A 27,226-nucleotide genomic window follows, 5' to 3' on the forward strand; every position below is an offset into this window, starting at 1 on the left:
TGCCAAGAATGCTGTGTCACAAATTGTCTCAAAATACAGCGGCCTGAAATTAAAAGCATTTATTATTAATTTCTGTGGGCCACCTGGGGGTCAGCTGAGCCAGGGTGAGCATGGCTGGGCTGGACTCCACGCTGCAGGTTGGTCCAAGTCTGCCTTGATGCCTCTTATCTTCCCCAGACCTGCGGGCTGATTAGGGCACATTCTTCTTATTGTGGTGATACAAGAACAAAAGAGCAAGTCCAACCCCACCAGCTCATCTCAAGATTCTGCTTGCATTGTGTATGCTTACGTGCCATTGGCCAAAGTCAAGTGGGAGAACATGAAGTCAGGGGATAGAAATCCACCCTGTCTTTGGGGGAAGGAACTGCAAGTTCCCAAGGCAAAGAGTATGTAGGGAACATAGAGCAAAAATTCAACCAAGAGTCCAAAGTCTTTGCACACATCAAATCAAGCAAACCATCATCTAGAGAAGCCAAAATGAGAGAAGCTCTTTTCCCAATATCCATAGTAATAAGTTAAGTGATGATTTTAAAACACTAAATAAATGATCTATAATTCCACCCATCAAAGTGTCATAGTAAAATAATAATAATATTTAGTTTAGTCAGGGTGCTGCGCAGATTTAAAGCTGGCGTTACCTTGCTTGACAATATATTCTAAAGCCCTGACATTATTCAGAAACTCTGATGGAGAATTCCTATAAACAGCCACCTTTTTCTCTGCCCAAGAACTCAACAGCTGATAGAGGTTAAGAGACCATGGCTTAGTTTTGTGGCAACATGATGCTTCTAATACTGAAGCCCAGAGTCAAAGACTTGCCCATGTGATCTCAGGCTGCCCTGAAGACCCGCAGGCCCCCTGCCAGGACAGAGCCCTTATCGATAACCCTTAGGCACAAATGCCCACCAGGCTCTCTGCCGGCTTATAGGGCCCCAAATGAGGAGGGGGACAGGGGACTGGGCTCTGAATGGTCTTAGCTCTTGTTACTAACTTATCATTCCAAGAGGCTTAGAATGCTGCTCTAATGACTGTCTCCACCTTTCAGGAAACATCAAGAATAAATTAGGAAAGCATTAACGTGTCTGAAGATGAATCTTTGGCTATAATCCAAGGTACAAACATATAGAACCCATGTGTCAAATAAGAAAAAGGACCTAAATATATATATTTATTTATATAAATATTATGATGTAAATATCCATTATATAATGTATCAGTCAGGAGTCATGAAGCAGAAAAAAAGGGTGGGTTTGGAGCTGGGGACAATAGCTTAATAACCATATGAAAATGGTTACATTTGGGTGTATATAAATGATGGGACAGTATACAGTCATAAAGATGTTTTCAAGAATGCTTCAAACGTTGAAAAGTCCCACAGTAGAATATTAAGTTCAAAAATCAAGATATAGGGCTTCCCTGATGGCACAGTGGTTAAGAATCCACCTGCCAATGCAGGGGACACAGGTTCAATCCCCTGTCCGGGACGATCCCACATGCCGTGGAGCAACTAAGCCCACATGCCACAACTACTGAGCCTGTGCTCTAGAGTCCTTGAGCCACAACTACTGAGCCCACGTACCACAACTACTGAAGCTTGGGCGCCTAGAGCCCGTGCTCCGCAACAAAGAGAAGTCACCACGATGAGAAGCCCAAGCACCGCAACAAAGTGTAGCCCCTGTTCGCCACGACTAGAGAAAGCCCGCATGCAGCAACAAAGACCCAATGCAGCCAAAAATAAATAAATAAATAAATTTTTAGAAATAGAGAAAAGAATCAAAATTAAATTAAATTAAAATTTTAAAAAATCAAGATATAATACTGCAGATGCATCTAATATAATATTTGATATACATACTACATTGAGAAAGTTATGTAGAAAGAAGAAAAACACAAATATATTAATAGAAAATATGTTTGGGAGCTGGTATTGTAAATTATAATGATTGTCTTTTTCATATTTTATGTATATTCCAAAATCTCTATGAGCATATATATAACTAATTAATAATAGCACAAATTATTTAGATACATTGTGTATATTTACCTTATTCAAGCAAAAGCATTGTTGAGATAAGCCTTAGTTATAAACAGAGTGCTTTTTTTTTAATGTCTCTTCATTGTGTATATAAATTCATTGATGTTGGGCAATTTCTCTTCACAGATTGGACTAAATTATGCATTTATAACTTTATATTCTGAAAAATCGAGTACTATAACTACACTTGTAGAAAAGCTTTTATTGATCATTCTTACTGTAGGGAATCCCAAGTTTTCATACCCGTGGTGAAAGCTACAGAGCACTTCCTTCTCAGGTTAAAGTAAATTCTTGACCATACTTAAGATCATAAAATCGAACTATGATAAACTAAGTATATTTTTCTTCCACTGGCACACAGTACATACAGTTTGCAAATCTATTCCATAAACCAAAACCACTGAAGACAGGTAGAACAGAACAATTCTTATTGGTTTCAAAACGATGTACTTTTTTTAAAACATCTTTATTGGAGTATAATTGCTTTACAATGGTGTGTTAGTTTCTGCTTTATAACAAAGTGAATCAGCTATATATGTATTTATAGATATACACACATAAACATTTTCAATAATGTTCTAGGCAGTGCATTATAATACACAATAATTGCTGTCTAATCTAATGGAAAAAAGACATTAAGCAAATAATAACAACATAACTAGTATGTAACACAAATGGCAAACGTTGAAAAATGATGCAGTGAATAAGTATAATAGGGGTGGGAGGCATTGTGGGTTGGGAGATTCTGAATAATAGACATTGATGCTGTGACCTGATATATTTAAGTTTGGGGAGTCATCCGTGTGAAGATTGCATATATTCATTAGTTTATTGCAGAAGTAAATTAAATTACCTTGAGAAAGAATGTAGGTTGTGAAGAGGATTATAACTCGGTGATATGAAAACCCTCAGAACTATTTATTGATGTCCTTTGCTTCTAGTAGAATCATTACGTTTTCTTTATTTTTATATCCTATTTATCTAGAGGCTTTTTGGTTTATTTTTCCTTGAACTATTTCCCTTTGATTTTAGTCCAACCCTGACACTAGCCTGAATGGCAACTTTGGGCAAAGTACCTCTTCTTTAAGATATTTAATTCCATCTGACTTAAAATCATTTGTTATATGGATTTTCCAGGTGCAAGGCATTTTACTGCTATCTGGAGAAAATTGTCCTCAGAAATCTAAAAATCTTCAATGTGCACATTAGGAAAGTCACCCCCTTTAGATTTAGAACCATACAGGGTAGCTTCGTCTTGGTTTATTTATTTATCATAAGATTGATTTTATTGGGCCCATGGAGCTCCCCATCCACTTTCTACAATATGGTAAATAGTTTCCCTCTAATCCTGCATCCCATCCTTCATTGTTCTTTCCTTTTGCTTGTGTCTATTGACAAAAAAACCTCATGAAGAAATAAAAAAGATGAATGGGAGATAGATTATCTGAGTCCTTCCATATCTCAAAAATAACTTTTTTTCTACCCTCAGAAGACACTGATAATTTTATTTGGTACAGAATCAAAATGGAAAACAATTTCCTTAAAACTTTAAAAGTGTAGCTCCATTATGTGCTAGACAGAGCATGTTAAAGAGAAATCTGTTGCAGATCTGAAATTCATTTATTTCTAGATGGCTTGTTTTATTTGTGTGTCTGTTTGTTTTTCTTTGTTTCTCTAGGAGCTTTCAGGTTGTTATTTTTATGACTCATGTCCTAAATCTCATGGTGTGTCTAGGTGTATGTGGCAGCCATTGGTTATGCTCTAAATATTGCCAGCTCTCTCTTCTGAGCCCTTGAGATAGGTTGGACCATGTGACCAGCTATGCACAGTAAGGGTGAGTGAAAGTGTTCTCAGTCTCTCTCTATCTCCACAGACATGGAAAGAGACAATCTAAGGAGAGTAAGATAGTCAGGTTTAAGGGCTATATTCAAATTTCAGATCTCACTACTTGACCAGAGAATGGATGAAAGATGAACTGAAATCAGGTTATCACTTCATAATTATGAATGCAAGAAAGTAAAAAAAGAAGGGTACATATATGCAAGATAGCTTAAACAAACTACTCCTGTCATTAGTAAAAATGGACCAAACAGTGTCCTGGACTTTGGAAAAGTAGATTAGATTTTCTACTACTTGAAATGAAGTAGAAAGATGAAAAGAGTAGATTACTCACCACAGAAATCATTATTATATCCTCATTTAAGGAAATGTGGTTTGGTTTTCTGCCAAATGTGGTTTGGATTTCAGCATTTGGTTTTCTGTTGATATACATGATATTAGTGTCTACTATGCTGTCAGCTATGTATTGTTTCTGCTCCTGCGGTCTGAATATTCTTGTTCAAAATCAAAATGAGCTGACAACATTAAAATATTTTTTGCTTGTTATACATTTTCAGCATCATTTGTATCAACTATATGAAACCAAAGGTATAACATTATTTTCAGATCCAAATTTCACTTCATTTTACCTATAATGTCAAAGGATCAAGATAAATGAGAAAAGAAAGACACATATTTACTAAATAGGGAAGATCAGCACTTTAGAGCTGGATATACTTTCTCTATTGCAATATATCAGCTCCCGAAGACACTTGAAAAAGTTACAAAACATGAGTCACATAAAAACAGCAATTATCTGTTCTCTGCATTTCATAAAATTGCCTTTCTTAATCTGTACCATCTACTTACAAATGAGCTACTTACTTTTTCATACCTTCTGGTGTCCAAACCCAATACTCTTTTAGCTCCAATTGTAACAGGAAGATAATCTGATTTTAATTTTCAAAATTTTTCTGAAAGCAGAAACTTTATCCCTTAAGGAAATCAAAGCAACAAAAACCCTCACAATGAAATGCTTCTACCAGAAATCTGTTCACTATGAAAAAAAAAGTTTAATGGCAATAGATGAACTTTTAAAACTAATGAGAAAAACATGTATTCATAGGCATATGAATTGTTTTAGTCAATGAAATACACAAGTGTAAAGACTAAACATCATTTTTGGTATTTTTTAATCTATTCCTAACCATATAAGAAGTCAGATGGAGACAGTATCAGGAAAACCTGGGGAAATGAAACTGTGGTACAGGGTTATCCTGTGGTTCCCGTATTTAAGCGAAGTGTTGGGAAAGACAATTCCACTGAAGATGTAAGGAAAGAAAGTAGAAAAGGTCATGATATTATTCAACAGAACTTTTAGGATACATAAGAAAACTTGGCCCATAAAGTTCTAATGGGTATAAAATGGGTTACTATTTATGACTCCAGTGTCCATTTTTTCATGAAAACAGACTCTGACGTGTGTGTTAGAAGAGAGATCCTGATACAAAAACTATTAGCAACAATTTCACCATCAAAGCTTTATTTCAGTGGCTTCCTATGAGAAGAATTTTGCTTATATGAGATTCTGCTAAAAGATGGTACATGCTAATGGGTGTTGATCTTCAAGTACAATACTCAGATTTTCTTTCTGGAACTGGATATGCGCTTTTAGTATCTTTGGCCTCAAAAAATCTACACTGCACCTTTCAGCATTAGCTATAAACATTTAGAAGTTGTGCACATAGGTTTAGGTTTTTAGAGTTTAGGATTCTCGATAAAATTGCCACCCAGAATATCGTTCTTTAATTTATATAAACTTAAGTTTTCTTTCTGTCTTTATAATAACCTTATTATTGCACATCATTTTTTTTCTACTGAAATGATTATACTCTGGAGACTTTTTCAAACAGGTAAACTTCCTTGTTCTGAATAAAGAAGAATTGATTCTATCACAATCTGGGCTTTTGTGACCTTTTGTGTTCGCTCTATGAAATTCAAGCTATACCACAATTATGAGATTCAAATTTGACTCCATCATAATTTGAATATCAAAAGAAAAACATACAACTAAAAATTTAAAGATGATTTGATTATCTGAAGTTATTGATTCCCTACTGATATTTATTATGTGTGTAACTTTGAGAATTAGTTGGGTGAAAATGCAGTAAATTCAAATCAAGAAGTTTTAAATGATTATAGAGAGCATAAGAGTTACTCTGTGGGAATGCAATAATGAATAATAAATGATTTGTTATGGTTTTGCACATGTACAATTTTTTCCTACCAAAGTCATTTCCAATTTCATCACCCAGGTACCAAGGCCGGTGGTTTACATTCCTCAGAGCCTCAGACAGAGATTACCAGGTTGGTAAGAAATATCATAGAAACAACAGCCATGTTACAATATTGGGGAGTTGATACTGGGTGACAAAGCACCTTTCCACACAGCCAAAATTTCCCACTATTGAGCTTCTGCACACCCAGCACTAAGTAGCTGCCTCTGTAAGTTGGTGCGGTAAACCATACCAGGATGCAAGATGTGGCAATTGCAACACAGGTAAGTCCAGAGACATGATCAATATTGTATACACAAAACAAATTACTTACCCTTGATCATCACCTGTATCCTGTAGTTTATCCTGTGAAGATATGAAGATATTGGAAGAGTTACAAAGAAACAATTGATTTTGGACTCAGATGAAAATTGTCTTCTATCCATGATACAAAAAGACATTAAGTTACTTCACTAAGTTACTTCAAGGTTACATGAATTTAGTAATTGCTTTGGTAGTTATTTTATATCAAAAGGTAGACAAAAGGAAGGTGTTGAGGAATATTGAAATATATCAGGGAAGTCTGATTCTTTTAATACAGAAAAATGGCTCTGTAAGTCCAAATAATTATGAGGCAGCACAGATCTTGTCAATATTTTAAAATAGTTTCTATTTAAGAAAACATTTACAAATATTACAGGAACTCTTGTGAAATGCTAAGCTTTTGTTCTTGCAGATTCTTTTTTTTTTTGGCTGCACTACGGAGCATGAAGGATCTTAGTTCCTGGACCAGGGATCGAACCCGAGCCCCCTGAAGTGGAAGCGTGGAGTCTTAACCACTGGACCACCAGGGAGGTCCCCTTGCAGATTCTTAATAATACACGTTTAATAGTTTATTTACAGGATGTAGTTTTGTTGATCCAAATGAAAATGTAAAATGAGGCAAGCTCAAAATTGTCAAAAAGATGAGTTTATTCAGGAATAGCAGAGGAATTGCTATTTGGGACGTGCAAACAGTAGTAAACTACAGTACAGGCAAGTCTGTTGAGGGTTTGGGGTCGGTTGTATTTATGGGCAGGAATGTAAAGAGGGGAGAGTTCAGTTAGAGTCTTTTAAAATAAAAAAAAAACGGAGACCACCTTTGAAAATTCCCCATGCAGACAAAACCAGCATTGCCATACAAACAAAGCTCAATTCAGTTTATTTTGTGAGACCAACCTGACTTGGATCAATTTTTGTTCATCCCTCTAGAAACCATGCAAAAATTTCCTCAGGTTGATATGAGGTAACACCAGACCAACCCCCTATCATTTAAGAAATTCTAATACTATCAGTTTTCTATAAATCAGGCATTTATAGGAAGTCAGTTTCTCAGTCTTTAAGTTTTTGTCTTCCTGAAGGCACATGTGTGAGATTTTTCCATTTTATATCCCCTGATCCATTTTAGATGAAATTCTTTCACAATATCAATATTTCAGCAAATAAGAAAAAAAAAATGATAGCATGCCCCCAAAATGACAAAATAAAATTATTTTATTAAGTGATTTTTAACTTATAGGACCATCTAATAAATATCACAGCCATGTTGTTAAATAGAAATTTTTCAACAGATTTTTTTAAATGTGCCCTGAATTATTTATATTCCAGAGTGATCAAGGAACCATCTTCACTCCTGCTAACACAGGTTCTTGAGTTTGTAACAGTGACTTGGAAGTAACTGATTACTCTCCATTTTGCTTCAAATTGGATTTCAATTTGTTTCCTAGTGGAAGGATAAATTTTAATTTCACTCGAGTGAAAAATGAGGATTGCCCACACTAACTTGGAGGCCGTTGAGTACTTCAAAATAAATGATTTTTCTCCTTTAGCTAGAGATAATAAATCAAGCACAGCTACTTAATTATTTTTAGTAACGTTTTCCACTGAAAATGTTCGTCATTTTATAGTCATTTCACAGCATGCTTTTTGCCATAAACATTAAAAATCAATTAGTTTTTATTAAAAGGCAATCATAAGATAGTCTCTTTTCAAAATCAAATCATTTGCAGCTTAGTTGGCCCAAAATATCTAAAATTGAAGTATTTTTCAAGTAGTTAGTGTTTTCTCAACATTTTTCATCTAAGTTTGAATTCTAAGATAGTAAATATTTCCATTATATTTATACTACTCCAATGATTTGAATATTTATATTATTCTAGTAATTGTGTTTACAAACATCAAGTTCAGTACTTACCTCAGGCATAGTAATAAGAGTATCTCATAGGTCCTATCTTTTGTAAGTTGAGAGTATTCCAAGACCTACATAAGCTTTCTTATTCTATATAAATATTAATAACACACAGATCGGGGAAAGACAGTCTGTAAATTCAGGAATGTTTCCTTTTGGAATTGTATTTAACTTTCAAGTGCAAAGTTATCTAGCCTGGTAGCACATGAAATGAAACATATTTTGTATGTGATAGATGGAAAACATAAACCTCTGTGTAGAACTATATATTTCTTTGGAGTGTGACTAAATAATAGTGCAGTTTCTTATATTTCTGCTATGACTTATACTTAGGAAGACAGACTATTATTTTATCTCTATTGAAACATTTTAGGTATAAGCAATAGAATAAAATTCTGTTGAATACTATGATAGCGCATAAGTTTCAATTATAAGCCAAGTAACTGCTTCTTTAGAACCAGTTGCTATAATCTTAGATTGATCTACCATAGTTAAAACTGACCTGTCCCTCCAAATTATATAGACTAGAGAGAAGTCCTATAAAAAATCAGGGAAGATCAAAATGAAATAGAAGTTGTCTTATGCTCCCAGGAATAAGCATTGTCTGTCTTAAAAATTTCCCAGCAGACACTATTTAATTTGCTGAATTTTCCCAATATCTGTCCTTCAGATTCCAGTCCTTGGAATTTGATATCACCATTATCTCAGATTTATTCAGATGGAGAACTCATTTATGCATCCAGTCTCAGCCAGCATTCAATCTGGAGAAATAAACTACACAGTGGTTTGGACAGAGAAAGTTTAAGGTAGATAATTATAAACTGTAGCAGAGCTTTGGAGTAATGACAGATTGGTTAGTAACAAGTAGTAAGAACTTGAAAATAATATAGCAATAGCAGATACAAGGAGCATGCATTGTCTTCAGACCTGAGATACAGCATCCCATGAAGAGACCCCAGGGCTGAAACTCAGACTCTGCTGGCACTGCTGTGGCCCAAAGGCTTGCAGAAAAGTCACTGGGGTTCTCCCTTGTTGTAAATCGCTGGAGTGTCTTCATGGGGAAGGGTCTCACTGGAGGCACTTGACTACACCACCAACCGAGGGGATGCTGAGGGAAGCTCCTAGCCACTGGGTGTGTTGACCACCATATATTTTAGGAGACATTCTCTGAACAAGCCAATCACACTGCAGGATCATCAGAAGGCTGGTGCTATGACAGTTGCATATGCTGTAAAGTCAGCCCCCTGGAAGTACAGAGCATGTTTTTCTTGGTAATTTTGTCTGTGTTCATTAGTATTTCCCTATATCCAGAGCAAGCTCCACAGAACGCAAAAAGAAAACCCAGAGAACTCACCACCATGCTGCTCCTCAAGCTCCAGTTTCCTACTCCATCTTCCTTCTCTTTACCTTTCAGTCTTCTTATGCTGGATTGATGTATAATATCTGTTACTCAACCAAACTTGGGTCTTCTTGCCCAACGTGCAGCAAAGCCAATTTTCTGACACTTGGTTGTGGTGAAGGAAAGTACAGCATTTACTGCAGGGTGCCAAGCAAGGAGAACGGTCAGCTACTGCTCAAAAGACCCAAACTCTCCAGTGGCTTTCGAGGAAGGGATTTTAAAGGCAAGGTGAGGGAGAGGGTCCTGTGTAATCAGTTCATGTACATCCTTATGATTGGTTGGTGATGAGGTAACAGGATGTTATTTCAGGAATCTCAATTTTCAATTTTCTGGTTCCACCTGGTGTGGGATCTATGTGCTGGTGGGCAGCACACAGTCAGCTTCTTCCCTCTTGCAGGGGTTTCAGTATCTGTAAAACAGCTCCAGGATATGGCTCAGAATTTATAGCTCTTGAGGAACTAAGGGTCCTTGACTGTTTTATGGCTGAACTATTATTATTTTGTCTTGCTTCACTGCTTTCCTGAGACACGGTGCAGGAGGTGTCTGTCCCTGGGAAGGCCCCACAAGGTCCTGCTCAGTTTCATATCTAGGGTTTTTACCTGTATTTAGGAGAAGGAATGGGGAGAAAAGTTTCTATTCCATTTTCCTTAGATCAAAAGTCTAGTTTTGCATTTAAACTTATTTTTATTTTCTCTAACCAGTGCTTTTCTGGCCTTTAAATGACTGTATTGAGACATTATCTTCCATTTTGTTAAAAAAAAAAAATTCTCTTCTGGCACCTACATTGTTTTCATTTTGCCTTCTTTTTCTTCCCTCTTCTTCCCTTTCCTTTTCCCTCCCTCCCTTTGTTCACTTCCTCTTCTCTCGTTCCACCCTCCCTGTCCTTCCTTCCTTCCTTCCTTCCCTTTTCCTGTGACATAGTTATTCAGGAGCTATTATGTTAAGAAGTAATTCAACGAGTTTATTTATGGCTATCTTTTCCAACGAGATCACCTTCATGTTTATATTGGTTTTGAAAAATTAAAGTGACAAGTGAAAATATAATTGTGACAATTCAAAATATAATTTGTCTAAATACCTCAAGTTTTGGCAAAAAAAATCAAGGGTTTTCATCATCAGAAATAATTTTATTATTTATTTTAAAGCAATTCAGTGTAACTGGTAGCAAAATGGTACATAGACAATAAACAGAACCAAATCCCATAGGGTTACAAGGACTAATGTTGACTTCATTTTTTATTTTCATATGCAAGTGTAAGTATTTAAAAAGGCAACTGTTTGTTAAAAGGCTTTTATAAGTATGTTTTTATTCTTTAAATAACAGAAAGGCTGATAAACTATCATTATTATAGCAAGCTAATATGAATTGTGTCAAATATTAAATTTGGACTAATGTTCATAATCAAAAATAATTATTGTAAAATTTATGAAACAAATTTTATAGTGTTATAGGAAATATAGTCAGGTCCTAGCTTAAAATCCTAGTCTTGACAACTGTCATAATGCAAAAATACTCAACTTGAGATCTTGTGGGGAAATAGAAGATTCATAAAATCTTACATTTATTCCTAAACATAACTGTAATGGAGTAAAGAAAAGGCAACTCAAAGAAACATCATACTTAAATATCAATGTGCAAATATAAAACAAGTTCATTAAATTTATTATTGTGCTCCATTACATGTATTTGTTCAATTCCACCTTTAGTTTGAAATTTTACATGTGAATATGTATTTGTCTGATATATTTCAGCTGTGTTTATAACATATACACATACATATGCATAAAATCTTTGTTTTAAGATATGTTTCCAATTTTAAGTAACCTGCTATAAATTCTACTTCCCTGTATAGTTAAAGAAAATTAAATACAGGCTCTCCCTATTTTAGGGGAAATTCTTGATGTTCTTGTCATTCTAAAATGAGAGTAATGTAAAATACTAAACAAATAGGCATTTCATATTCTCAAAGCCAAATATACAATGGCTATATAATCTATAATTTCACATTTTATGTTTTATATTTTATACCCATAGAATTATTGGGGAAATATTAGGCTTTCTTTATTTTTCTTTATTTTCTTTCTTTATTTTTTTGCGGTACACGGGCCTCTCACTGTTGTGGCCTCTCCCGTTGCGGAGCACAGGCTCCGGACGCTCAGGCTCAATGGCCATGGCTCACGGGCCCAGCCTCTCCGCGGCATGTGGGATCTTCCCGGACCGGGGCACGAACCCGTGTCCCCTGCATCGGCAGGCGGACTTTCAACCACTGTGCCACCAGGGAAGCCCTCTTTATTATTTTGAATCCTTCTATTTTCCTTTCAATTTATCTGGTTCTTTGTGAAATGAAATGATAACATGTCTCTTTCTAGTCTTATGTGTCCTATTTTCCGTTGAATTAAAATTTAATGTCAAATTCAGAAATAAAAACATACAAAATTGGAAGAAAAATATCTTTTTAAATTTGTCAATGTCTCTTTCATGGGAATGACAGTGCATTTCAATTACCTGGCAAACTGTGCTCTGTGCTTTTCAACCTGTTTCTGAAAGGGAATAATGCAATGTAGGTAAAAGCACTGGTGTTGCCAAAGGTCAGCGTTTCTTTATTTATAACTGTCAAATTATGTATGGTTTACCTTACATTTAAACAGCAAAACCTACTTATTTTTATTTTATGCTTTTTCCTCACAATGTTAAAACATAGCTCCTATAGATAACTTTCCAAAATTAGATCAAAATTTTTGATATACCAATTTTTGGTGTATTATTATTTCAATACTAAAGGTATAAAGGAGGACTTTTAATGTTTGAAATTACTTTGTATTCTATAAAAAGTATAATTTTGCTTCTTTTAATTTTAAACTATCTTTCTAATGAAATATACTGTATAGATATATAAAAAATGTTAAAGCTCAAGAGTCTAATGAAAATCATTACTGAATATTTCAATTAATGCTTCAATTCTTAGATTAGATTTAAGTCAACAAATGTGTTTTAAGTATTCTCTATGTTAGGATTCTTTTAGGAAAACAATAAATATTTGCTTTCACATACTGTTCTTGGCATACAACATGTGTTAAACATAAAGTTAGGGAAAAGTTCATGTAGTTGATATTTCTTTTTGTTTGTTTTGGTTTCTTCAGAGTAATAAAACATGCTATGAACAGCTCAAATTCTAAAATGAATATATCATGTGAAAAGTCAACAAAAAGGGTAAAATGACTTAAAGATTCATATTCTAAAGCAAACTCTGATTCTTACACAAAAGTCAGCCACACAAGTTTGTCTGTTAATCTGTGTAGAGAAGGCCGGACACTTGTGATGAGCTCATTTTTATAAAATGGCAAGTTTAAAGAATATAATAGGACACATTTAATTTTAAGTGGAGCAACAATCTTCTATGTCCATTGGGATGCACCAGATATAACTGGACTTCTAGTTTACTTTCATAAACCTTAATACTTTTTAAAAATTGGCTTCATACAGTTTGTATTATTGTCAAACAATGAAACATCAGGTACAAATTTTTGCATTTCAATTTAGGTGTTCAAAATCATTCCATTGATATCTTTCAAATATTAATGGGAGGAGTACCAACAAAGCAGTACTTTAAATTTCAAAATTATCTAAACTTCTAGGAGAATAGATTTTTTTTTTAATATGAGAGAATTGGATATACTTCAATCTAGTTTATTTCATGCCAGCAACACTCTTGTTTTTCTAAGATTTAGAGTTGTTTCAAGCAAGATCCTTGTAGGAGAAAAAAGTCTCTTATTTTCTTTTTTATCAAAGCTGAGTTTCCTCCCGAGAATCTTGGCCTGTGGTGTTGCAGATGCTGTTTTTTCGACTGGGTTCACCATTTGGTAGGTAGGCCAGTGGATCGGGTCGGATTAAGTATCTAAGAAAAGAAAACAAGGCAAATAACTGTAATCAAAAAAACTAGTTCACATTGACACTTTAGATTGTTACTTTAAATTTATTTGTTCAGTGTTTAAAGTTATCGAAACTTGTCTCTATATAACGTTGGTGGAAGGACTTGCTGTTTATTTCGCAAGGGCTTGTAATAATTCTACACCTAAGAGAATTATCAAGATGAATGTGGATGAATGAAGAATCATTATCTTTCAGTTAGGATACATTTCACCACCTCCATCTTTTCAAAAGTTTATGTTTTATTTTAGTATTTTGTTGATTTATTATTCTTTTCTTTGGCTATTTTTCTATAAAGGATACCTGAATCCTAGCCATGATTATATTAATCAACTGCTCTTAGTGTTATTTTTATCATTCATAAATAAATTTGATCTACATTATTCTATAGGCTTTTTAATTTAAATATTCTATGATTCTATAAAATTAATGATTTCATAAACGCTCTGGAGGATATTATACCTAGATAATATTTTAATTATTGGGAAATTTATTAACCTAAAATTCAGGTTATGCTATAGTAAGAAATTGGACAAAGAAAATAATTCTCAATTCATTCTACTAGTAAATAGGAAAATGTTCACCTGCCAAACTCACACATTTCAATAATGTTAGAATTTGTTTCAAGAGAGATGTTTTACTTCAGACCGTCAAGTGACATGAGCGTCCATTTCTTGAGCGTGTCTGGACTACTGGGCTAGGTCCTGGGAATACAAAAAACCATACACTTCTGACCCCTGCAGAGGATTAACAGAGCGTAATTTATGAAACAGATAGAAAGATTAAAAAGAAATTCCAAACATCACAGAAAGACAAAAAGAACAACAGTGAATGAGGGAATAGTTTATTGAGGAGGTTGGATTGATGGCTTTCCAGGCTTAAGTGGAGACAAACGGAGAGGAAATGGGACACAGAAAAGGATGCTCCCAACACGTTTAGAAAGTGAGTTTGACTTTAGAGGACCGGTTAGACCAGGAGATGATGGTAGGTAAATTCAGGAAGAAACATAGAAAGCAGCTAATAAAGGACTTTAAGTTTCAGGATAAGTAGGTTCTATTTCTGTTCCAAAGGCTTCCCACTGGAAGCCACTGAGGGTTTGGAAGGGAGAGAAGGAAAGTAAATATATGTAATACAGCATTCTAAAAGTCTTGTTCAGGTGCAAATGCAATTAGTATTTCATAGTTTTATAATAATGTTCGGAGTTACAAAATAAATGGAGAAACTATTTTAAAAGTGGGGACTCTAATGAAGATTTGTACTTCTCCTCTTAAAAACCAAAGGAAAAATATTCATAAAATATGTCCCTTAAAAGAGCAATTTCAAGCACTACAGTCTATTTTCTTGGATCAAATGAAAGTTGAGATTAGCGTCCTTGGATCTATTTATTAACTAGATTTTGTTATCCAACCACCTGCTTTATAATTACTTTGAATATCAATAACATAGTAGATCAATGAAGAAAACTAATAGTGCACATTAAGCTTTTTAACCCCATATCACCTAGTGATTTATTGTTCTTCAAATCAAATTATTGTTGCACCTTCATTTAAAGTGAACTTTTGAAAGTGATATTTTAGAAAAACATAAAAGGTATGAGTATAATCCATTATCCCCTAAATTCATTGATGTAGCTGCAAAATTTCCTTTCCCTATTATAATCACTACTAAAAGTATGAGTCTAACAAAATAAGTTTCTTAAATGCATTTTTTGTACTGCTTGTCATGGTAGCATATTTTCTTGCTCCAGTTATACTAAAATTTAATTATCTCAATGCAAAAAAACAGATCATGGAAAAAAGAGTTCTTTTTTTTTTTTATAGCAGTCAAGTTGATGTTTTAGCTTAAAACTAATAAAAAATAATAGCATCCAAAAGGCAGAATATTCCATGGTTATTTTACCTGTATATATTGTAACATCATATATTTTATTTTTATGTTTCAGTTTTTAAAAGTTTCAGGAATTATTTTGAATTATAAAATCTATCTGATGGAAGGATTTGTATTGATACATAGACTCAAAAGGTAAACACTATCTTCCCATGCCATCAAAAATAATCATGGCAAAGAATTATATTAGGCTCAAGAAATTTACAATTTGTTATGAAATAAAAATAAGGTAATCCCAACTTTTTAAAAAAATATATATAGTTGATAATTTGAAAAAGAGACATATGAAAGTTGGGACTACAAGGGCAGATTTTTTAAAAATTGCCTGATTTTATGGGTTAAAGGAAGAAAGACATGTGTAAATATGGACACAAGAAAAATGGAGCAGTTTTGTTGTATTACAGTCATATGCTAAGTAAAGTCTCCAGAATGGGCAGTTGAAAGCCAGGTGCATCACAAATAAGATATTTTCATCTAGCTTAAAGTGCTCCAAAAATTCAGCATCCCCACTGGATATAAAGTTTGACAGCCGCCTTAAGAACTCTAGCAGCTGGAATCACCATTCATCAGATTCCCCCAAGTTCCTATACTCTAACCAGTATCATCAGATGGCAAAATAAAGCATTATTAAACTTGCTAGTTGTATCTTAGGTGACTAACAAAAATCTTTTCACACCGATTTTGGGTCAAAGTTACCCCTGCTGATGTATTTTCCTAAGAAGCTTTTGAAGCACATTCATCTTTTTGCCCTAAAACTGAGCAGTACTCAGCAGGCCAATATTCATTCTTCTACTTCTACTTCTTTATGTATCGCTTTTTTTTCAAAAAATCATTCTCTTTTCGGTTTTATTCATTTAGAAGGTGAAAAGTAACTAGTTTCTATATAGAACTAGCTTCTTTCCAAAGCTTGGTACTGTATCTCTATATACTTTCTAGACATTTCCACTTAGCACACTGAACAAGGTACCTAAACTCCAGCTCATCATCTCTCTTTTCTCCATACCCAACGACTGCTCTTTCCTGCTTGAAAAAGTGCCTCCCTCTACTGACTTGTTTCAGTGAAGCAGTAATTTCTTTTGCAATCACATAGATTTGAAATCTGAAAGCCATGTGAGAGCCTTTATTTTCCAATTCCCAGACCAATGAACAAGTCTCACTCTTTGTCTCCATAAATTTACCTCCATAGGATCTTGTCTTTACAATCCATCATCCAGATGTTATGAGTGATTCTTATCTCCATCCTGCCAATCAGTTCTATTGCTTTTTACAGAGCTCTTTTTTAAGAAAATTGAACCCTCCAACCCCAGCCAAAATCTCCCATGAAACTGACAGCATCTAATTGCTGGCATATTACTAGCTTTAGTTCTAAATCACTTGCATGGATCCACTTCATGCTCTGCATCACATAATGTTCTCACTCTTTTTAGTCACTGACCTTATTATTTCCAGGTTATAGATACAAACACATCCTGTGGACCTAACACCCACCAAGACTTTTGAATCTTTGGCATTTGTTTTATGTCACCAATACAACCTGGAGTTAACTATCCTGTGTAAGCAGGCCTTGGTGCAGCTCAGCCTTAGGACCATGAACCTCAAGCTCAGACTCATGAGGAATTTCTCACCTAGGCTTACACTTACAACTGTCAAAATGCCTTTGCTAAAATCCTTCTACTTTCTCGCTCATATATCCAAGTGCTGCCCATTGTCTATAAGGTTGAATATCAATTCCTTATTTTGTCATGTAAGGTCCTTCCAAAGCCAGGTTTAATATGTTGCCAATATTATGTTTAACTAATTAACAACAGAGATGTTAATACAAAGCTTTTACTCTGGTCAAACTAGGCTCTGTAGTATTGCCAGCTGGCACACATTATGCGATGCCCAGGCAGTGCATTTTCTCAAGCCATCTCCCTGTTCTGGAACAAATGTTCTGCATTTGTCCCCTCCTTTCTCTCCACCTGCACAAATTCCATCTACCCTGAGTGTCTAGTTCAAGTCCGTCGTCCTTCGTAATCCCTGTAGCTCACAATAATGGCTTCTCTCCTGAATTTTGAAAACCACCATCTCACTTAATCAATGCTTAAGTCATGTGACAAACTCATATATATACTGCTATTAAAAGTTTATGCTTAAATTGTAGTTTTTTTAATTAGAATGTAAACACTTTGAAATCAGGGAAAATGCCTTATTTGTTTCTATAGAGCACATTTTTAAGGCAACACTAGTACAACTGAACATGCATAATACATAGTTTTTGATGAATCAAATTACTACCATAGATCCTTTCCTAATAAGGGTTTTGACCAATTTTACCTTGGCTTTGAGAAAGTCTCAGGTATTTCAAACTAGCTAGTGTGGGATATTTTAGGTTTTCCTTTGAGCTGATCTCTTCTTGTTCCACATATTTTCTATTATTTGTCCAAATGTATATTTGCTCACAAAATACAAAATTCATGCTGCTTTTTCCTTCTTTTTTAGCTCTACCATCCTACAATGCTTTTATATAGTATTACACACAGCAATATACAAAATGCATTTGTTTATTGAACACAAAAATTAGACTTTGATTTCCTAAGCATTTGTATCACAAGAAAGATAAGGGGCTATTATGGTGGAAATAAAAATATAAAAGTAAATAAATCAGTGGTTTTCTGAAAATACATGGCTTATGTGAGATCAACTTACACAACATCATTCAGCTCTAGTCTGGTATCTGGAGATGGGTTTATCAGGATGTAGGAGAGGGTACTTTGATGATCGTTCATTTCATCTAGAAGATAAATAAATGCCAAGTGTGTTATACCACTTACAGAAAATTACAGGAAGTACCTAAAAAGCACGAAGGCCCTAAATACTTTTGACTTCCTTACATGATATATCTGATATAAGACATGGTAATGTTCTTGCCAAATGCAAAGAATCCTGTGGAACAGAATTTAATTGTAAGTTTTAAGGGAAGTGTACCACGGGATCCTTTGTTTTTTCTCTAAAACAATACATATTTTAAATATAAAAAGCTGTGCCCTTTAAGTTTGTCAATTCACTCTGAAAACATCATCAGACTTCAAGTATGGAGAACTGAACTGGCACTGAAAATGAAAATAGCTTTAGGATTGAGATTTTTTAGCTGCTAAGGCTATGAGAAGGTGTAAATATAAAGCCACGTGGACACAAACTCAATAAATATTAATCTTCCCAAGGGTAAAGTTTTTAGGCTGGGAGGGCACTGTTTCAAATCCTGCTCTAGAGCCATAGTACTCATCTAGCCACTTCAGTTGCAGACAAGCTTGGTTCCTAAAAGTAGTACTAAATTTTGCAGTTTGATCCAAAATCTAAGAATATATTTCATACTAATAGAGATATATCAATATATATCAAGTATATATCAAGATATATACTCAAGTAACTGCCTAAAATTAAAGATCGTTTTTAGGCCAACATAGCTGATCCTGATAATTTCCTACACTGGAAAATATATATTATTTTTATAAAATAACATCTACCACTAGGTTTGACTAGAAACCTGTCACTTGACTGTGAAAGACAGTAATTTCGGTTATGATCTTTCAAGTTGATATCCAGATGTGCCTTATTCTTAAGTCTATAAATGAACATCCTTATCTTACAAGGCAGATAAACTGCAGTATAATCGAACCCACCATAAGTTTGCCAGTAAAGCTATTATAATCATAAGATTGTCAAATTAATACTCAAATAAAGGAATATATTCAGTTGCATATCCCAGGGGCAGACACAAGGAATTGTATCCTGTCATGGGGATAAGATTGCCAGGCAAAATAGAGAATGCCCTGTGAAATCTGAATTTCAAATTAAAAATTAACAATTTTTTAGCATATATATATATATATACCAACTATTATAGGTAACACGCTTATATTAAAAATCATTTGTTGTTTATCTGAAATTTAAATTTAACTGGGAATCCTGTATTTTTACTTGCTAAATCTGCCAATCATACCTGGGGGAGGGGGTGGACGGCTAATTCAATCAGCTGGAGCTTGGAATTCCAATGAATATATAGCGATGAGCTTACTCCAAATAAGGTGCAATTTCAACTCAATGCATATTGTACTGGCAGAAGATTACCAGAATCATCTTTCTACATAAAAAGCAATTTTGACTTATGTATTCTTTCTGAGAAATTTCCCCCTTGTGTGAATTTCCACAATAGCTAAACAAAAGAACAGAGGTTAATTGTGCATTCTGGAGACTAAAGCAGGATGCCCTGAAATGTGATAGGTCATTAGAAAATCTCCACCTATTTGGCTACGTATAACTCAATTTCTCATGTAAACCATGGCACTGTTGAAGTCTCTTATGTAAAGCAGTGAACATTATTGAACAGTGGCACTAGAGGGAAAACAATTTTAACAGATACCTTCTCAGTTAATATTGATATTCAACCCTTCTCCTTGATTATTAACATGATGTTGTACTCATTTTTGGTTCTGGGATGAGGTCAAAATCTTATTGGTGACTTGGTATGCCTGTTACAAATGTAAAAACTGTCTAGATAACTGAGAACTTTACAGAACTAGGTATAACTATCGTGTCTGTTCAAGTAGATAGTTGGACTTTATCTTTCTGAAGATTTTTGTTTTTCCATGGACTCCAGGAATTGGAGCAAACATTTTGCTGATGTGCTCAATTCAATGATCCCATAAGGTTTATATGGAAACACGGGTAACATCGCAGTCAGAACTCATCACTCCTGGTCTTTCCTCACCCACCCCTCACTGACCTCCTCAGTGTTAAATTAACAGAATTAAAATAAATTGCTGAGCTCAAAGCTGTTCTCTCTTTCCTTCTGATGCCTGCCTTGCTGTAGGGTTCACCTTGTCTGCTTGTTCTCTGTCGTGCTGCTCTGTCTGGAAGTCCTACAGTTCACTCTCTTTCACTTTGTGACTTTAAGAATTAGACAGTGAGCTTTTAAAAGCCCATTGTAGTCATCTATCAAAATCACATTCAACAATCTAGTTGTATCAGCCCTAAGTCTGGTATTTTTGTCTCTACCAGTTATTCCCTACATATTTTTTAGTTATTTCTGAATTCTGGAGGGGGAAATATGGTAGGTTTCCTGTATTTTTAAGACCCTATCATAGTAATCACCATTGGTGGTGGCAAAGACATGAATGGATTAAATCTCTTGGGACTTCCCTGGCAGTCCAGTGGTTAAGACTCCACGCTTCCAAAGCAGGGGGCGCAGGTTCGATCCCTGGTCGGGGAACTAAGATCCCACATGCCGTTCAGGCAGCCAAAAAAAAAAAAAAAATTGCAGATTGACCCTCCATATCTGTGGGCTCCATAGCTGCAGATTCAACCAACTGAAGATCAAAAGGCTCTTTACCACAAATATAATAACATATTTAGCGAAGAAAATAAATGTACTTAGGAAAATTTGGCTCATGAACCAGAGTCGAGATTTTATCTCCTACCCAGCAAAAATATCTACTAAGGAAATTGTGAGGACATTCAATGTGTTCTTAATAAGCAATCTCTGACCTTGGTAAAATAAAAAGCACTAGATCATTTAAAGTGTCTTATAGAAATTATTGTTCATCATTGACATACTTATCTTAATAAAACTATTCTTCTTTGAAAAGTTGAAATAAATGAAGTAGAATACTGAAAACTTTAAAAGAAATTTGAGTCAAGTTAAACAACTACTAGTAGTGTTTACCAAGAAACTTCTTTTGTTGTATTAATTAGCATATGTAATTATTCAATCGAAATCTTCATATAGGAAATACTCTGCATAGAGTGTTTCAGGTAAATAGATCATAACAGAAAGGATATAGATGTATATTCCTATTGTTCTTACATAATAATTGATTGAGTCCCATTCCACACACGAGTTTCATATTTTTGTTTTGTTTCAGTTTCTAAAACGTCCCTTTTGAAGTATTTTAAAAGCAGTTTTAAAAGAGGAGAATAAAATTTGATAAAATAAATTTAAATCTTGCATGTATTTGTGTAGGTTTTGTTAAATAAGACTGCCAAAAACACACATCCATTGTGTATTGTTATCAGAGAAGCATTTCAAAGAATACAAAGGTATCAATGAAAAGCTCTGTTAAGAACAAAGACCCTGAAACCAGAGGGCTTGCATTGAAATCCTTGTTTCCCAATTATGCCGAGACCTTAGGCACATTACTTAATTTCTTAATCTTTCTCTTTTCAGTTTCCTCACCTGTAAAATGGGGTAGCAATAGGTTTTGTCTTAAAGCTTATTATTAGAATTAAATGATAAATGAATAATAAGTATAATTTAACATTAATATATCAGAATAAATATACAGTTCTTAGAATCAATTCTGATCCAGAATATCAAGTGCTGTATAAAGGTTTCCTATTATCAGAGCAGGCAAATTCAATCCATAACTTGTAAATAATAATTGTACCTATATTGTGATATGAAGGTGTTGGCATGCAAAGATAGGGGAAGAAAAGTTTACAAAGAACCCCAAATGGGAAAGGCTGAAATGATTGAGTTTAAGTTGCAGAAAGCAGGTCCTTGAGAATGGACTAAACAAGAAGGAGTTAGTTGGAGACAATGTCAAAAGGGCAAGCTGGGTCCAGACCCTGGAGAGCTTTAGAGACCTTGATCAGAAGTTTGAATTTTAGTCTAAAGGCACAGGGAAGCCATTGAAAAGTTGTAAGGATGGGAGGTTTGGAGGTATGATCTGATTTCGTGTTGAGTATATCACTTTGGCTGCTCTGTGGGAAATGGACTTTGTGGGGGCTCAAATTTGCCCTTAGGGATAGTAGGCGAATAGTACAGAAGCCCAGGGGAGAGACGATGGTGGCTTGGGAGCAACGGAAATGCAGGAAATTTGGGAGGAGGGAGGGAAAGATAGACGGAGAGCTTGAGAGAGCAAGAGAGCCGTACAGAGAGAAGGGGGGGAGGGGAGAGCAGAGTGAAGGAGGGAGGAAGGGAGGGAAGAAGAGATGGAGATGTTTTAGGATGGACACCACAGCACATCTGAATGCTGATGGAAAAGGCAAGTAATTAAAAAGGAAGAAATTGGTCTGTACCAGCATGAGAGCATATTTTTTCTTCAGTGACACAAGAAATACCAGAGAAAATACTCTCCATTGCACAGTGCTTATCTCCCCAACAGGGTGCAGTCCAAATAACTGGTAATAGCACAACCTAGAGATGATTTCCCTTTCCCCTCACCTGAATTTCCATCTACATTATGTGTTATCCACCTATGAAACGGGTTAGTTTTTTAGTGCTGATTTAACTGGCTCATGTATTCCAGTTTAGTATCAAACTGTGTTTATGAGTACAACTATTTTGTTCATTTTACTGAACTTACCAGTGTATTTTCAGGGAAGAAAAGGTGGCTAGAGGTATGGATAAAAGAACAAATATATTTAACCACCTCTACTTAAAATGATTTTCATTACCTTCCGATAATTTGGAACTACTTTATGATACACAAGATAAAAGCAAGAAATATACTCTCTTAACCTCCCTTCATATAAACATCCAGAAATCAAGATGAGATGAAACAATTAGCCAAACAAGAAGAATGATATAAAGCAAAGCTTCAGAAATCATTCATTTTCAACTGTCATGAGCCTCCCCATCACTTACTAGCTTCATACACAAAACTAGTTACTTTAGACTCAATTTTCCTTTAAAATGGAGTATTTGATATTTCTTAACATTTAAAAATCTGTATTACTACCTTGTATAAACGGTAAAAGACCAAAACCCCCTTGCCATTTTTTAATGTGATAGAGAATTCAAAAAAAGTGAATAATGTGTCTAAAAACATACTATTTCTTCAATGGTTCAGGTTCAGTTTTGTTTTTTTAAAATGCTTTCTCCACTGCCCACCCTCCCCTAAACAAGTATTGACCTTTAGAGCTATTATGTGTCCCTAGTGAATGGAAACTGCTCAATAAATGCTAGTTTCTTTGAAAATAATATTACAATACTTTACATTAAGTGATGTGGGCTGAAACAGTACAGATTGTCTGCAAAGTAACAAACACAGGTACACTTTAAAAAATAGAACATTAATTACATTAGCAAATAACAGGTTCAATATATTTTCAGGTGAATATTTCTAAATTTAAAACTATGATCTCGCTGATAATCTGAAAAATTAAAATAAATACACTTCTACACAGAAAGTCCAAAAGGTTTTGGAAAGACGTTATTTATTTTCATTTTAGTAGTTGGATACACTACTTTAAACTTAAAGGTACTTCACCTGAAATAGTATCTGAGATTGAAGAAAAATGTATTGAACATATTATCTGAACAATTTAAAAATAAGTATATAGCATGTTTTTCAGTTTTGCAGCTAACCTGTAGTACCACCGTATGTCTTACCAGAGGCATTTTTATGATTAGTTGATAATCATAATTTATCACATGATATTCATTATTTTATTCTCCAATTTAGTCATTTAATAATGTTAATTGGGCATGATTACAGTCACAAATAATTCTAAATCTGGGGACAGCAATGAACAAGATAGGCAAAGTCTATAGGTTTACCTTTAACAAGTTAACTGTAAACTTCCTATATGATTTTAAGCATATAATTTAAGTTATCTTTGGATAATCATCATTGTTCTGTTTATCTCAGACTTATTGGTAAAACAAAATAAGAAATTTACTAATTCAAAATGCACATTCAATGAGTTTTGATATATGCATAGAATAGTGCAACCTCTACCATAATTACAACATAGAACATTTCTATAATGACAAAAAGATCCCTCTTACCCTTTTGCAGTCAATTCCCACCTTTCACCTCCAACCCCTAGAATCACTGATTTCTAGGAACAATTACTCTGCTAAGATCTTACAGTGTGTTTCTGTGTGGCTTTTTTTTCCCTTTGTGTAATGTTTTTGTCAGGCATCCAAGTTATTGTATGGACCTACTTTAATATTAATATAGCCACTCCAGTTTTCTATGGATTTGTGATTATATGAAATATAATTGTATGCTTTTACTTTTGATCTATTTCTTTGTTCACATTTTAAGTGGGCTTCTTTTAGGCAACACAGAGCTGGATATTGCTTCTTTTAATCCCATCTGATGCCTTCTGCCTTTTAATTGAAATGTCTAGTCCATTTATATTTAATATAAATATAGTTGAGTTTAAATCTACCATCTTGCTAGCTGTGTTTCACTTGTCCCAGATGTTCTTTGCTCCCCTTTTCTTCTTTCCCTGCCTTCTTTGGATTTAATGAGTTTTTAAAAAGCTCTTCATATGATCATTCCATTTTATTTGCACTATTAGTTTTTAGTTACATCTCTTTGATTTAGTTGTGTTGTAGTTTCTCTAGATCATGGGTTGGCAAATGTTTTTTTTTTTTCTGTAAAGAATGAAATAATGAACATTTCAGACTTTTCAGACCATACGAGCTCTGTTTTACTTATTAAACTTTTTAAACTGTAAAGTGAAAGCAGCCATAAAAAATACAAAAACTAGTAAGAATGTTTGCTTTTCTCCAAAAACTGGTGTGCCGCAGTTTGCTGTCCCCTGCTCTAGGGTCTAAAATATACAGCTTTAACTTTTCGGTATCTACTCTTAAATAATACACCACTTCACATGTAATATAACAAGCTTACTACATTATACTTCTATTTCTTCCTTATTATCTGAGTTATTACTGCCATACTTCTTTGCTTCTATATATGCTATAAACCTTACAATGTTTGTTATAAACAGTAAATTATCTTTGAACAAAATTTTAAAAATAGAAATGTATATTTTACATGTGCCCACATACTTACTTATTTTGTTTAGATCTAACTTTCCACCTGGCATCATTTTCCTTCTACCTTAAGAACTTCTTTGAACATTTTTTTTTAGGCTGCAGAGCTGCTGTTGACAAATTTTCTCAGCTTTTTTCCCTAAAACTGTCCTTACTTGCTTTTAGTTTAGAAAGATATTTTTATCGAGTATTAGGTAGACTATTTTTTCCAGTACTCTAAAGAAGTTTCCCAACTGTGATTTGGTTTGAGAAGTTTCTGACAAGAAGTTCGCTATTGTCCTTTTATTTGTCTCTCATTCAAGAAAAAAAAAAAAAAAAGACATCTTCCTCCAGCTTCTTTTTTGTTGTTGTTGTTGTTTTTGTTTCCAAAATGCTCTTCTGCCTACATGGAAACACAATAAGAGGTAAGTATACTGTGTTGTCCAGCTTCTTTTGAGGCGTTTTATCATTGGCTTTTGGCAACTTTTTATATTGTGTCTTGGCATTATTTTATTTGTTATATTTATATTGCTTGAGTTTCACCGAGCTTCTTAGATCTTGAATAGAGTCCCCATCAAATTTGGAAAAAAAATGTTAGTCATTATTTCTTCAAATATCCATTCTCTTCCTCCTTCTAGTACCAATTACATGATCATCTGATACTGTCCCACAAGTAACTAACACTATTTTTTCAAGGTTTTTTAATTTTCTTCTCTATTTTGCATTTTGGATAGTCTATTGCTATGGATTTATGTTCATTAATATTTTCTTCTGTGGTAGCTATTCTTATGTACATCCCATCCAGTACACATTTTATTTTGAATACTGCATTACAAATTCTAAACTCTAATAAGAGTTTCATATCTTCAATTTCTCTCCTTATTCTCCTGTTTCCCTCTACCACCTTAAACATATAGATAGTATTGTAATAACTATGTAATATTTGTGTTTTTTGAGTCTGTTTCTGTTGATTGATCTTTTTCTACTGGTACAGGTCATATTTTCTAATTTGGGGTCCACTTACATGACTTCCAGCCTGTAAAAATCTTAACTCATTTGTTAACCTTTTCTCGGGTAACAAAGTTATATGCTAATTTTTTCCAATATCTGCACACACTGATTTATATTTTTTCTAGTTATTTAAATTGAGAGCATAAACAGTCATCATAATTGGAAATTTCTTCTTACTGTTTTAATGTATTTAGAAAGCTCATTCTTTTCTCTCATTGACTATTTATACTCAACTCATAATAAAATGTTGGAAGTAAAAAGTTCACTCAACCAATTAAATTTTTTTCTCAATGACAAAAAAAATATTTTATTTTATTCAAATGGCCACATTTTTCTTACATTTATGCCAAAGCACAATACTTGAATTTCCAGTTGTAAAAATAAAATATATGTATATTTAAGTTCAATTAAGTTAACCATCGTGTTAAATTATGTAAAAATGTTGATATCATTGAGAAATTAATGTTCTGGGAAGGATATGATACAACTCCATGAAACAAAACTTTATACTTTTACTTTAGGGATATATGGAAAATTCATTGCAGAAATAATTTCATTTACCATAAATCATTATCAGCTCAGCAATTACCTCCTTTGAAAGCTTCATTACTTTATCTATTAAGAAAACCATTGAGTTTGTTTCTTTCTATTAACATTCTATATACAAAATGAGATTAACATAAAAACCATGGATTTATCCTTCTGTGTCTGCCTGCCACCTTGTGAGAATGGGTCAGTTCTGGAAACATTAAATCGTCCATTTTCTAGAAATCTATACTGGCAGTATATACTGATTGTACATGTCAACACTATTGTACTAATTTATATTGGGAGATGGAAAATGATATATTTCAAAAATCAATAAAAATCCAGTGTCAATTTCTTTTGAAATAA

General features: G+C 34.0%; 1 protein-coding gene across 21 annotated transcripts in view; it reads right to left on the minus strand.

Moving 5' to 3' along the window:
* Window positions 1-10,861: 10,861 nt before the first annotated feature.
* The window catches only part of KCNT2 (potassium sodium-activated channel subfamily T member 2), a 372,254-nt gene continuing 355,889 nt past the window's right edge, over window positions 10,862-27,226 (minus strand). For 19 of the 21 annotated variants that reach the window (XM_067729796.1, XM_067729784.1, XM_067729793.1 and 16 more), the window contains 2 exons: window positions 18,259-18,343; window positions 10,862-13,651 (listed from right to left, as the gene is read on the minus strand). In XM_067729796.1, coding sequence (XP_067585897.1) covers window positions 13,540-13,651; window positions 18,259-18,343 — 197 coding nt within the window. In that variant the 3' untranslated portion in view covers window positions 10,862-13,539. Of the gene's footprint in view, window positions 13,652-18,258; window positions 18,344-22,916; window positions 22,945-27,226 lie in introns of those variants that run through there. The other 2 variants (XR_010941497.1, XM_067729798.1) reach the window with 2 other exon arrangements.

The sequence above is a fragment of the Pseudorca crassidens genome, chromosome 2 (genome assembly GCF_039906515.1).
Source record: "Pseudorca crassidens isolate mPseCra1 chromosome 2, mPseCra1.hap1, whole genome shotgun sequence".
In the NCBI taxonomy this organism is placed as follows: domain Eukaryota; kingdom Metazoa; phylum Chordata; class Mammalia; order Artiodactyla; family Delphinidae; genus Pseudorca; species Pseudorca crassidens.